The sequence below is a fragment of the Zalophus californianus genome, chromosome 1 (genome assembly GCF_009762305.2).
Source record: "Zalophus californianus isolate mZalCal1 chromosome 1, mZalCal1.pri.v2, whole genome shotgun sequence".
Classification (NCBI taxonomy): domain Eukaryota; kingdom Metazoa; phylum Chordata; class Mammalia; order Carnivora; family Otariidae; genus Zalophus; species Zalophus californianus.
The window spans coordinates 137163130-137176736 of NC_045595.1; the positions used below are offsets into that span (position 1 = coordinate 137163130).

A 13607-nucleotide genomic window follows, 5' to 3' on the forward strand; every position below is an offset into this window, starting at 1 on the left:
TGAAACCATTCTACCCTTCCCAGCCAAGATAGTAAATCAAAAACAATACCATATGAAGGGATATGGCAGATATTAGTGCTACCCTGAAACACCTGAAGTAGGCAGGAATGCTGGTCCTCATCATAGGCCCATTCCATTAACACAGTGTGTCCCCTACAAACACAAAGTGTATCCTGGAGGACAACAGTGGGTTATCATAAACTCAACCAAGTAGTAGCCTCCCAACTGCAGCTATGAGCCAGATATGGTATCTTTGCTAGATCACATTAAAATGGCTTTGGACACAGAGTATGTGGCCATCAATCTCATAAATGTATTCTTTTCAATCCTCATTAGGAAGGATGATCAGCGTAGTTCACATTCACATGGGACAGAACAAGTATACATTCACAATGTTGCCTTTGAGCTATGTTAAATCTGCCCTTTCCTAGAATATAGTCTTAAGGATCTGGACCATCTGGACATTCTGCAAAAAAACACATTCATGTATTATATTAATGATCAGGTAAGCAAGAAGTGGCAAATATACTGGAGGACCGGGTAAGACATGCAAGCCAGAGGACAGAAAAGAGGCTAAATGATGATTCAGGGGACCATCACATCAGGGAAGTTCTTAGGGATCCAGTGGTTTGGTGCAAGCTGGGACATATTCTCCCATTCCCACCAAATTAGGACAAATTATTATCTCCCACAACTAAGAAGAAAGCACAATGCCTGGCAGTCCTTTTGGTTTCTGGAGGCAGCATATTCCATATTTAGAAGTACTGCTCTCACTTAGTGACAAGGAAAATTGCCAGCAGATCCAGGCTGACGTGCAAGCATCACTGCTGCTTGGGCAGTACAGTCAGTGGGCTGTACAACCAGGTAGACTCTCTGGTATTAGAGTTATCTGTGATGAGAAAAGATGTCATGTGGAGAAGAGTAAAAGCACAACATAAAGCCCTGGGGTCTTGATGCAGATCTATGCCATCTGCAGCAGAGAATCATTTGGAGAAGAGATCCCCATGTGCTACTGAGCCCTGGTGAATAGATTAAGCATCTAACCAGGGGACATTAAGTGACCAGATGTCCAGATTTACCCACCAGGAGCTGGGTTCTGTCAAATTCACCAAGGTTGGGAGGAACTAGTAGCATTCCATCACAAAATGGAAGTGGTAACCCTGGGAACAGCAATGCACGGGGACCTGCATGAGCAAGTGGCCCAGGTTCCCATGTCGCCTACCATTCTGTACCAGTTCCTCTCTCAGCTGACATTTCTGGCTGTGTATTAGTTTTCTACTGCTGCATAACAATATTACTACAAATTTAGCAGCTGAAAACAACACATACTTATTATTTCACAGTTTTTGTGGGTCAGTGCTTGGGGCATAACTTAGATGGGTCCTTTTCCTTGGGTTTTCACAAAGCTGTAATCAAGGCATTGATACTATCTGAGCATTGTAATCAAGGCTGTGATATTATCTGAGCATCAACTGGGGAGAGATTCACTTCCAGCCTCATGTGGTTATTATCAGAAGCCACTTCCTTGCAGACTGCCACGCTGAGGGGTTTAGCTTCTTGTTGGCTCTTAGCCAGAGACCCCCTTGAGCTTCTTGTCACATGTCCCTTTCCACGTGGTAGCTTGTAACATGGCCCCTTGCTTCTTCACAGCAAACAGGCACAGGGAGTGTCCTTGCAAGATGGGTGTTACAATCTTATATAGTGTATCAAGTACACCTACTCATCTGCACCCCATCATCTTTGCCATACTCCACTGATAGAAGCAAGTCAAAGGACTTGCCTACACTGAAGGGAAGGGGATTACCCAAGACAGTGAACACCTGGAGGTAGGGATCATGGGGCCATCCTGGAGTCAGCCCTCCACAGATGACATGGAGGGCCCCTATAACTAGCTGACAGGAGGAAAAGGGCTGTTTGGTTCATGGACAGGTCAGTTGGTATGTAGATGCGAGACAAAAATGGACAGTTACTGTAGTGTAACCTCAATTAGGGGACCCTCAGGGATTGCAGTGAACAGCATCCTCCTAAGGATGGAATCAGGCAGTATATCAAGTCATCGACTTTGTGAAGAAAGAGAAAGGGCCCAAGGCAAGGATGCACAGAGGATTGTGGGCAATGGTGAATAGCTTGGCCAGTTGGTCAGGGACATGAAAAGAAAACACTGGAAGGTTGGGGATGAAGGTATGTGGGAAAGAGGCATGTGACTAGTGGACCAAGATAGTGGGCATGGAGTGTGAACATCTTTGTAACCTACGTTAATGCCCAGCAGAAAGCATCTCCCATAGAACAGGCATTAATCAACTAATCAAACAGCATGACTCTTCCAGTTATGCTCAGCCAGTCTCTGCCCTTGGCCACCCTCGTATTGGCACAATAAGGTCATGAACGGAGTAGCTATGGAGGCTATGTGTGAGTCTAGCAGCATGGGCTGTTCTAGCTCCTGCACTGCTGGAGGTTAAACCTACCACAGACAGAAACCAGCGGTGGGCGCTCCTCTGCCTTCCAGGCTCCATCTCTCAAGGAGACCTCCCAACCTTTCCCCACAAGGAAAGAAAACATCACTTGCTGCCACCAGAAACAAAATTTTACTCCCTGCATTGTCCTAAAAATCCTTACTTTTTAATGTTTCTCAAAGGGTGACTCAGGGCTATAGCTTCAGAATCACTTGAGGGGCTTGTCACAGATTTCCACCCGACCTATTGAGTCAGAATCTCTAGGTTTGGTGCCTGGGAATCTGCACTTGTAGAATATGGAGGTTTCGGTCCCTGGCCTTTGGGTACACTTTAATAGTCTAACTAAATTTCTGCCAGGAAATAATCCAGTTGCTATGAGATGGGGAAAGAAAATGTAAACTTAGAGGAGTGTCCAAAGTGAAATATATAAAGCACTGATAAAACTCAACACCCCCAAAACAAATAATCCAATAAAAAGTGGGCAGAAGACATGAACAGACATTTCTCTAAAGAAGACATACAGATGGCCAACAGACACATGAAAAGATGTTTAACTTCGCTCATTAGGGAAATGCAAATCAACACTACAAAGTATCACCTTACCCCTGTCAGAATGACTAAAATCAAAAACACAAGAAACAACAAGTGTTGGCAAGGATGTGGAGAGAAAGGAACCCTTGTGTGTCGTTGGTGGGAATGCAAACTGGAAAACGGGACGGATGTTCCTCAAAAAGTCAAAAATAGAACTACCCTATAATCCAGTAATTGTACTACTGGGTATTTATCCGATAAATTCAAAAACACTAATTCAAAGGGTACACGCATCCCTATGTTTATTGCAACATTATTTATGATAGCCAAACCTGGAAGCAGCCCAAGTATCCATCATAGGTGAATGGATAAAGAAGATGTGATATATATGTATACAATGGAATATTACTCAGCTGTAAAAAAGAATGAAATCTTGCCATTTGCAACAACATGGATAGAGCTAGAGAGTATAATGCCAAGGGAAGTAAGTTAGAAGAAGACAAATACCATATGATTTCACTCATATGTGGAATTTAGGAAACAAAACAAACAAGCAAAGACAAAAAAGAGACAAACCAAAAAACAGACTCTTAACTATAGAGTGCAAACCTATGGTTACCAGAGGGGAGATGGGTGGAGGGATGGGTGAAATAGATGCTGGGATTAAAGACTACACTTATGATGAAAACAATAAAGTAAAATAATGGAAAAATAAAAATAAACTTAAAAAAAAAAAACAAAGTGAAAAATCACTTTACCATACCAGTAGGACAAACCTGTTACTCAGTTACCAATCCAGAAATACATTTATAGCGTCTCTGTGAGCCTAGCACTATGCTCTAAGTTGTGATGGGAATTAAAAGCATAAAGTTTAGGGACACCTGGGTCAGTTAGTTAAGCATCTGACTCTTGATTTTGGCTCAGATCATGATCTCAGGGTTGTGAGATTGAGCCCCGTATTGGGCCCCACACTGGGCATGGAACCTGCTTAAGGTTCTCTTTCTCCCTCTCCCTTACCCGTTCTCCTCCCTCTCTCTCTCTCTCCCTCCCTCTCTTAAAAAAAAAAAAGGCAAAACAAAGTTTAGATAAGAAGGAAAAAGTCTACGCACATAAAACCTCAGAACTGAAAGGCCCAGAGGCGTTGTCTAGCCCCTTCCTTTTACAGACTGGCAAATGGGGTCAATATCATACAACTTTGCAGCAGCAGAATCAGGTTTTCTGGGTCTGGCTCACCAAGGCGGGTCTGATGAGCTGTCACTGAGAGCAATGCCAACAGCGAGGGCTCTAGGAATTCATAGGGGCCTCAATGCACAGTGTGAGTAGTAGCAGGACCTTGGGCTGGTCCCTGAGAGGAGATGAGACTTCCAGGACAGAATGTAGACTCAGAAGCATCAGGCAACGGGGAAGGGAGCTTTCAGGATCAGGAATATCAGGACCTTATGTCTGTCTAGCATTTTACAAAGTTCTGATACATACCAGATTCTCATTCCAGTTCATTCCTATACCACCTTTAACCCTTGGGATTGCTGAGCATAACTGTGTACACTCTGGGCAAGGCATACAGGGACCTGATGACAAGAAGGACACTGGCAGCCTCTGAGGGATGTGGAGACAGGGCCTCTGGAGACAGCCAGGTGGAAGGGGCCTTGTGCCAAAGGGAGTCACAGATGTAGATTGGGTTTGGGCAGGGAAGAGTAGAGTGTAGTCTGATGGGAGGAACACAGTAATATGATAAATCAAGGAGGGAGGCAGGTGCTGTGGTTTGGGACAACTTCATTTGCAGCCTGACCACTGATATGACTTGGGAGGTTTCAGGAGACTAGGGGAAAGCTCAGGCCCAGGGAGAAGGGCTCTGGTGGCAGGCAGCTTTGTAGGGGCTGCGTGGTGTGCAGGATACAAGGCAAAGACCCAATTTTGGCAAACATCAGAGCATGAGGCCAGGAAGTGAAGGCTTCAGGCCCCTTGTAGCAACTGTAACAACTCGTGCCAGCTGCATGGATAATTAAGAGTAGACCAATTAACCTTTGAAAAAATCATTGAACTGCTTCTAAATGAGCATTTTCAGTGATGGTTTGGAACCTTGTTTGAGAGGTTCATGGATGGAGTGGAAGGCAATGAGAATGAGGAGGGAGGCAGCCTCAAATACCAGGCTGAGGAGTTTGGCTTTTATGCTGGTGTAGGCAGTGGGGAGCCACTGGAGGTTGAGACCTGGTGTTATTCTCAAAGCTGAACAAATAATGTTCTGGAGATGTGTGTTTCCCCACCAACTTATAGAGTTTGGGCTCATTTCTACTCTCCCGGTGCACCCGTGGAAGAATGGGGAATGTTGGGTTCACTGACATTGCTAACGTCCATATTTAAAGAGCTGGCTGTCACAGCTGGGATGGATCCAGAATCGAGGCACACAGGGAATATAGCGTGGTAGGTGGTTAAGTGGGAGAGGACGCCAGGGCCAAATAAGCCAGGACTACAGAAACATTTTCTGAATATATGAGAAAAGAAAAAGATCAAAACATACATTTATATACACTTAAGTAGATACAGTGTTTTATGTGTGTGGTGGCTTTACCCCTTTAATACTTGCTTACTTAAATGTGTGTGTTAAAATAAATTAAAATTGGCTTCATTTTGAGTGATTTTTTTTTCTTTCAGCCTGAAATAAGCTTTTTCATGAAGCATGCAAAAATTGCATGCACAGGTAAATATTATTTTTTCTTTAAAAGAAATATCAAATATTTTGAGACTTCATGTTGATTATTGATTTTCTCAGTTTTTTTTATTTTTATAAAAAAGATACCAATTCTCTCTTGATGTTTATTAGTAACTGATTCCTCTTTGTCTTATATTGGTTCAAGAAGGAAAAACACACTTCAGAGCTCTACTAGTCTTGAGTGTACAAGTTTAAACTCTAGTTCACAGAGAAAAACTTTGCAAAAGGTCCTGAGTCAGCCTAACAACCTAGACTAATCCTGAGACTCTCCTTTTTTTTTGACATCTAGGTTGCTAGTGGGGCAGATGAGGCAGGAATTAGCCCTGTGGTTTAATACCCACCAGACAACAGCATCACGTAGGTGGCCAGAGCACCGTGGTTAAGCACAAGTGCTGGAGGTCCTAGGGTTCCAGGTTCAAACTCAGCTCTGTCTCTCTGGAAGAAGTTACCTACCCTCAATGTGACTTAAGTTCCTAATCTTGTTTTTTACAAAATGGAGGTGACCCCCTTATAGTCTCTCTGTGAAGACTGAGATGGAGCTCAGGTACTTGCATTTATGTTAGCACAATGGTACTGTCCATTGTTCCTCTAAAGGGACGGGAGAAAGCTCCTGGCTCAGGCCCTCAGGCAAGGAATAAGAAACTTCTTTAAGGCAGCTCCAGTTCCTCAGTCAAAATAACTCTGTTTATTATTTTGACAATCTGCTAGAGATTGTCCTAAAGTTTTCACAAAGTTACCTTTGTCTTGAGATGAGAATGAAATCTGGAAGGAACCAAAACACAAATAGTTTGACCATTTAAAATTTGTGCAGGAAGAGATGCCAAGGAATGAGGAGGATCCAGGGTGGTTCCGATCTGCCATCTAGTGGACAAGAAGGGAAAGGAGAAATTTAGAGCAAAATAATTGATCTTAAGATTTTGTCAATGTCTGGAGTTTACCAAAAAAGTATAAACTCCGTACTGAATTTGCTTATTAATAGATTCATTTAACTTTTGTAAAGTAAAATAACCCAGTATTCTAAACATTAAGCACTAACACTAAATTCCCTATAAAGTTTATCTTTACAAATTGTGAGTTTTGAAGATCGTTGGAAGAGAGATGCTCTTGAGTTCATATCATCATGTCTTTTTCTGGTCCACCTTTCCCATTTATATTATCCATTTCTCTACAGTACTCTTTGCATTTATTTTGGCACATAGGCTAGAAGTAGCTAGAGCCTGTTAGTGTTATGTCTTCCCCAAAACACTGACTGTAATCACTGGGGAAATAAAATGATTCCATTAATTTTTCAAAAATGTATACCAACTTAAAGTGCTGCTATAGCCAAGATGAACATTTGTTAAGGTCTACATGCTTGAATTATTTTTTTGCTGATTTATGCATGCACAGATTTCCTGTTTTTATTTCTAAGGTCATCTCCTTATGTGTCTACGAGGATTTCCATTTTGTCTAGGATGAAGACACTGGCAGCCAAATTTCCCCAAAAAGTTAGTGACGGAAGCATACCTGAAGTGGCCAGTGCTGTTTGGAGACTATTTTTTTACTCTTATTACTACTAACAATAATATTAGCAGGTGCTATTTATTGAGCTTCTGTGATGTGCCAGCACGTATATGTTCTTGATGTACATACTACTAATTCTCTCGCTAACTCTCTAAAATAAATATTGTTATCTTCACTTTAAAAGAAAAACTGATGCTTTTGACCCACTGGGCAAATCCTGACTGTGCCTAATAATCACTGACTGTTTGACCCCTTTGAGGACTAAGGCCTATTCTCTAAGGATGTGCCTGATTTAAGAACTCCTCTGCTGGGAGCTGTGGGGCTTCCCGGGTGAAAAAGATTTTGTCCTTGCCACCACATAGCCTGGGGTCTTATGGAAAAGATAGCCCTAAGGGCACAGAGTGGGATGGTAGTGTATGTTAGAGCAGATGCCCTGGAAGGGACATCGTGGCAGGCACCTGTAAGACCTCCCACAAAACACCTTTCTGCACTCTGTCCTTGTCTTCTTTTTCAGTTCTACCTTTCCTGTATCCCTACCATTTTCCTTCTGCTTCTCTCTCTTTTCTTTCTCCCTCTGCCCTGCCCTAGAACGGTTGGTGCTTTTTAAACTGTGGGTTTTAATCCATTAGTATGTCAAAAAGTCAGTTCAGTGGGTGTAGATCAGCGTTAAAAAAAAATGAAATTACACAGTCGAACTATTGATGGGCATCACTCATACTGAGGGTAATGTGTTTTTTAATTTAAATTTAATTTAAAAAATTTTTAATTCCAGTGTAGTTAACATGTGATGCTTTATTAGTCTCAGGTGTACACTACAGTAATTCAACAGTGCCAGACATTATTCAGTGCTCATCAAGACAAGCTCACTCCTATCTCTGAGGGTAATGTTTTGTGTAAAACTTGTTTTAATATGTGTATCTGTGTTTGCATAGACACTGGGTCAAGATGTAAACTTTCTATCTTATTTTAAGACATTAGGAAAACACTGCCCTAAAGTGGGGTCCCCCTCCTTACCTGTGGAATTTGCCGGCAAGAAGGCCACAGGCACTGACAATCCCCAGCAGGGAGGTGGCACCCGGGTCCTGAAGCGCTGGGAAGATCATCTCTTCCCCAGGCTCAGGCAGATCTTCCCTGAAGGCAGGGAAAGGCCCAGATGACCTCGAAATAATGCAGTCAACCTGTGGCCAGGTGTGTGAGGTCCTGCGTGGCAGCCCTGTGCCGGGCTGAGGGTCTCCTCCCCCTCCGGCTGGGCCCACAGGAGAGGGGCAAGCCGCCACCAGTGCCTGGTCATCATTTTATCCCAGGTGCCACTTCCCTGCAGAGCGGCTGCAACTGGCTGTCAGGTCTCTCAGTTGCTGCACTGCTCCCCAGCCCTGCCGCCCCGGGGCCCTGAGTGCTCCACGGCTGCCAGAGGCCTCAGGGCCAGGCCCCACCCCTGGCCTCCCAGCAGGTGGCTCTGGGACCCCTGCCCCCCCCCCCCTCGCTGTCTCTGGGGCACTGAGGCCATGGCCCCTGGACACGAAGCCTTCCGTTCACGGGTGGCGATGAGGACATGTGAGTGTGAAAGAGGAAAGAACAGTGAGCGAATTGGTTAGCCATTGCTCCCCTGACTCTTCTTGGAATTTCAGGACGACAAACAAAACTAAGCCAGTGTGCACCGGCTTGCTCGCCCCGGCGGGGGAGACGACTAATCTGCGGGCAGAAGCAGTGCGGGCGAGGGAAGGATGCCGGAGGACCCTCTTCCCCAGAGAACTGACACTGGTTCCAGACCACAGCGGCTCCCGGCTCGGCCGAGCCGCCCCAGGCCGCCTTCGTTCCGGGCACAGGCTGCGGCGGGCGCCGGGGGCCGGGCCCACCCTTAAATAGAACGCGGGCAAGGGGCCTCGGACCCTCCGAATCTGCCGCGCTGGCGCGGGGGGAAGGGCCAGGACCACCTTCCAGAGGCCTGAGGAAGGGTCCACCGGCTACCGGCGGAGCCCACCCTCCCGGTGCCGGCGGCGGCGAACCTGGGAGCTGCTCCCCACGCGCCTGCACGAGCTCGCGGCAACTGGGAGCAGACGTCCGCCAACTCCCGGGCTGCGCCACACGCGCCTGCGACTGCGCCTGCGCCAGCGCCGGGCCTTGCAGACGCCCGGGACGCTCGGAGCTGTTCACGCGCTTGCGCGAGCGCTAGGACTGCGTACTGAGGCCGTGGAGGCCACGTCCCGGAGGGCTCTACCGAGCCCGGCAGGAGCCGGAGCTTGCTTGGGGCCCCGGAGTGTTGCGCGGGCTGTCTGCTCGAACCCGCCGCAGTGTCCTTAGTGCCGAGGCTGCTCAGTTTCAGGGAGGATTGGGTCCATGTTGACCTATGAGAAATTTACGTTTAGATTTTTTAGTTTTAGAATTAATTTTAAAGTAACTTTTTAGTTTTATTAGTTAATAATATTCATTTATGTTGAGCTAGTTTTCCGGTTATTTAACTTTGTAGTTTTTATTTTCAAAGTTCGTTTTCAGTTACTTATCCTCAGTTATTTTTGAATTCGCATTTAGAATTATTAACACTTAGCTTTAGACTCAGTGTTTGGGTTATTTTTTATAGTTACTCTTTTCAATTTTTGTAATTTTGAGTTATTTTGACTTATTTTCAGTGTAACTTTTTTTTAGCTCTCGTCGTTTTTAGCTATATATTTTTACATTCATTTAGTTTCTGAATTAATTTTTATTTTTTGAATTTTCAGACTAATTTTTTAGTTTATTTTCTGAAAATTTTGTCATAGGTTTTCACCTACTTAGTTTTGAGTTATGTTCCGAGCTATCTATTGTCAATTGTTTTCTTCCTTTTAATTAATTTTTTCCTGTTCCTTATTTTTACTTATTTAGTTTTAAAGTTTATTTATTTTGAAAATGGCTTAGTTTTAGAATCACTGTCAGGGTCCAATCACTGATGGAAACACCATACTGATTATAATGGAAAGAATTCAATATAAAGAATCGTTGCTCAGCTGTTAGAGAACTTAAGTTTAGGCAAAACAAACAAAAAGATATTGGAGTATCATGGAGATTTTGTTTGTTTGTTTTATTATGTTATGTTAGTCACCATACAGTACACGGAGATGTTAACTGCAAGACGCAGCTACCAGCCCAAGGGCTGAGGGAGCAAAGGGAGGAGGTTGGAGGTGGCCCCGCAGAGCTGGGCTTAGTCCTCTGAGGAGGAAGTGCTGCTTCATCGGACAGGTGTCCCAGGAGCTGGAAGTTGGTCTGGGAGCTGCCAGCTTGGTGCTGGTATCTTTGAAACAGGGGGGTGGGGGTGATGAGGCTGGGTATGGAAGTGTTGGGAAAATGGCCAACTGCAGGTACTGGAATCAGCTGTTGCTCTCAGGGTGCAGACCAGTTGCTAGGAGGATGCTGACAGGAACTCAGGCACACAGAGTTCCCCCTCTCCCCTCTTACAGCCTCTGGTCAGTCTGCTCTATTGGCCAAGCCTGACAGACAGTAGCTGGCAAAGGAGGTGAGTGGCCCCAGGCCCCAAAGCAGAAATTAGAAGGGTGGGCTGAAAGCTGAGAAATCATGGCTAATAACCAGCACACTGACCTCTGGAATTACTTAATTTTAGTTCTGGATTTAGTTTTGGAATTGTTAGGGTTGATTTGATTTTAACTTTTTACCCAATATAGAATCTGGCTGAATCTTCAGGCCTCTGATTTGTTTCTGGAATGGAATGGGTCAACAAACATCGGAGGAGTGTCTCCCGTAAAACTCAAGAAAATCACTTCAGAATCAAGAAAACAAAAATAAGTGTCTCACTTTGTTCATAAAGAAGCCCTTTGACTATGTGGCCAAAACTGGGCAGAAACTAAGGACCAGTCAGGGAGGGGTTCTTTGGCACAATTGTCCAGCAGAGTATTCTTTGAAATTTTTTAGAAAGTTATACTTTCTCCCACCCCATTTCCTAATGACAAAATAGCTTTATTCTTAGGTACCTAAATACTTAAGTATTTCAAAAATTTTCAGAAAGTTAGTGTCTGAGGTTGCCTGGTGGAGGACAAGATCAACTCCCCCCACCCCACCAACCCCTTGCAAAAAAAAAAAAAATTGGTTCTGATATCCAGACTGATGATGATGCCACACATGAATCAAGAGGTTATGAAAAGGTCTGTTACTCACATGATGAGGCTTTATGGGAAGAGCAGGGGCAAGTATCCAAGCTAGTCTGAGATGACTTGAGTGAAGGAAGAAGTGAGTGGCTTTGGTTTTTATTGTGGTTGGGGTGGGGTCAGAGAAAGGTTTCCACGTACAGGCTGGGATTTGTGTGGTTTGAACTTCCCGTCCAGTACCAAGGGAAGGGAAGGAGTGTACACACTTTCTTATGAGCTTGCCCAGATGTGAAGCAAAAGGGAAAGAGAGAGTTTGAAAGTTGTCAGCGGTCAAATGTCAGAAATGGAGCCAGACTCCCTATTACAGTTAAGCTGTGTTGTGGGGCTACATTCTTCTTGCCCATTCCCTGTCCAAATGACAAAATATCTTTCTTGGGAGATGGAGTATATTCCATATTGGTAGACTACAATGATTTGTATTTGCACAACAAAATAAAAATCTTCCCAAATTCATAGGGAGTCTTATTTCCTTCTACCACATTATTTTCTAACCTACATTTTTCCATTTGGACTATAAGAACATTTCTTTATTTATGTATGTATTTGTTCATTTCAATAGACACCTATTTCCTGAGCACCCCTGTCCTCAGGAAGATGCTGGCATCAGGAAAGACCAGGAAGGCATGATGACGAGTGAGAAGCTCCCAGTACAGTTGGGGGAGACAGATGAGGAAACAGATCATCACAACACAGTGTGACAAATACTGTGGGGGCACGGAACCTGCCACTGACTTCCTGATGTCATCAGAGATGGCATGACATCAGGGCTGGGTCTCCTGGAGCAGGCGTTTTCTCCAGGTGGAGAAGGAGAAGGACATCCTGGTCGTGCACAGGCGTGGAGGAGCTATGTATGGCAGGGAGGATGCGTTGACAGAGGGCACTGAGCCACAGGGTTCCGAAAGGCACTAGCGTTAGGGCTGGCCAAGCGCTGGCCCTGGTGCTTGACAGATAGGACCTCATTTGGTCCTCACAGCCAGTCTGCAAGAGAGTAGGAAGCAACCTCAAGAGTCAATGCTTTTCCTGATCTCACTTTCCAATCACAGCCTAGAAGTCCTCTGACTTGTCATTTCTGGAATTCTTCAGCTCATTTCAGGCTTTATCCTTGGTCCATTCACTCCTCCCCACCTACCCTTGGAGGTGAATCCCTCCCTCATCTATCTTTTGATTCCTGCTTCTTAAACATCTGTGGGGAAGGAGGAGGTTTGAGACCAGCCAACTGTGGGGTGCAGGTGAGGCCAGCTGCAGAGGAGGCAGACGAGCAGAGGAGAGCCCCTGGGGGGTCTCTTAGGGGAGTTCTGCAGACCAGCATGGTGGGAACTGAGCTCTTGGTGAACCAATCATAATCTGCAACTGCAAACAACACCCCTTGAAAGTTTGTGGGGATACCTTCCCAAAGTGGGGAACCTGCTTTAGATCCAGCCCAAGCTTGTGAATCAACAGATTGGGATTTTTAAAAGCACACAGAGCCCTCTGCTGCATTAACAGCACCGGACATGTCTATCCAGTCAAAAGAAAGTATAGTCCTTCACAATCTATGATGACGTGTTTTCACACTTTTTTTTATAGAATACATTTCGTTCAGTCAGTCTTGAATATGTTTCTCAGCATACTTCTCTGCTTTGGTCTCTCTGGTCATCTTATCAATCACCATATACATTTCTCAGTGAGAATATGTAAGAACTGGAGCTGGACAGAAGAATCTCTGAATTCTGACTATTAGAATTGTCAGAAAACACATCACTTGGATCCTCTTAAACACTCTGACCATTGACTAGCCATGTGTCCACTACAGAAATAGCCCAAAGCTTTCTCAATCCTTTGGATGTCAGTCATTCTCTGAATTTACAAAACCAGCCACACTTGGTGGTGCTGACAGAGCGCAAAGTGCCCAACACGCCCCCAGACCTCACGTGAGGAACATCTTGACAAATCTTGCATCACAGGTGGGTGACCTGAGAAACCATTTCAGGACCAGTCATTGTTGCTGATACTCCTGGAGTGCTGTCCCCAGGTCCATTCTGAACGCCCACCCTGGCCAGTGGACACTGCATTTTCTTCTCTGGGGTTGTACACCCAGTAGCCACCCAGGAGATAGTTCTTGAATGACTTGTGATTGAAGTACATTTTTAAAGGCTTTTAAAAGAAAAAAAAATGACTCTGGGTAAAACTTTTGTCATCTTTCCATTTGTTTAAATGAGAAAGAATACAGCACAATGAGATAAAAATGTCCTATATCTTTTGGGAGAATTATTCTCTATGGTTTTGTAATATTGCCTC

The 13607-nt window shown here is 44.6% G+C and overlaps 1 protein-coding gene across 4 annotated transcripts in view; it reads right to left on the reverse strand.

Annotated features, from left to right (window-relative positions):
• RFC4 (replication factor C subunit 4) overlaps positions 1–11383 on the reverse strand; it is a 29284-nt gene extending 17901 nt beyond the window's left edge. Inside the window, exons 1-3 of one of the 4 annotated variants that reach the window (XM_027583786.2) lie at positions 11341–11383; positions 9381–9542; positions 6432–6555 (exon numbers count right to left, since the gene is read on the reverse strand). In XM_027583786.2, the coding sequence (XP_027439587.1) occupies positions 6432–6555; positions 9381–9542; positions 11341–11342 (288 nt within the window). In that variant the 5' untranslated portion in view covers positions 11343–11383. Of the gene's footprint in view, positions 1–6431; positions 6556–8211; positions 8597–9380; positions 9543–11340 lie in introns of those variants that run through there. The other 3 variants (XM_027583794.2, XM_027583787.2, XM_027583790.2) reach the window with 3 other exon arrangements.
• Between the last annotated feature and the right edge of the window lie 2224 nt (positions 11384–13607).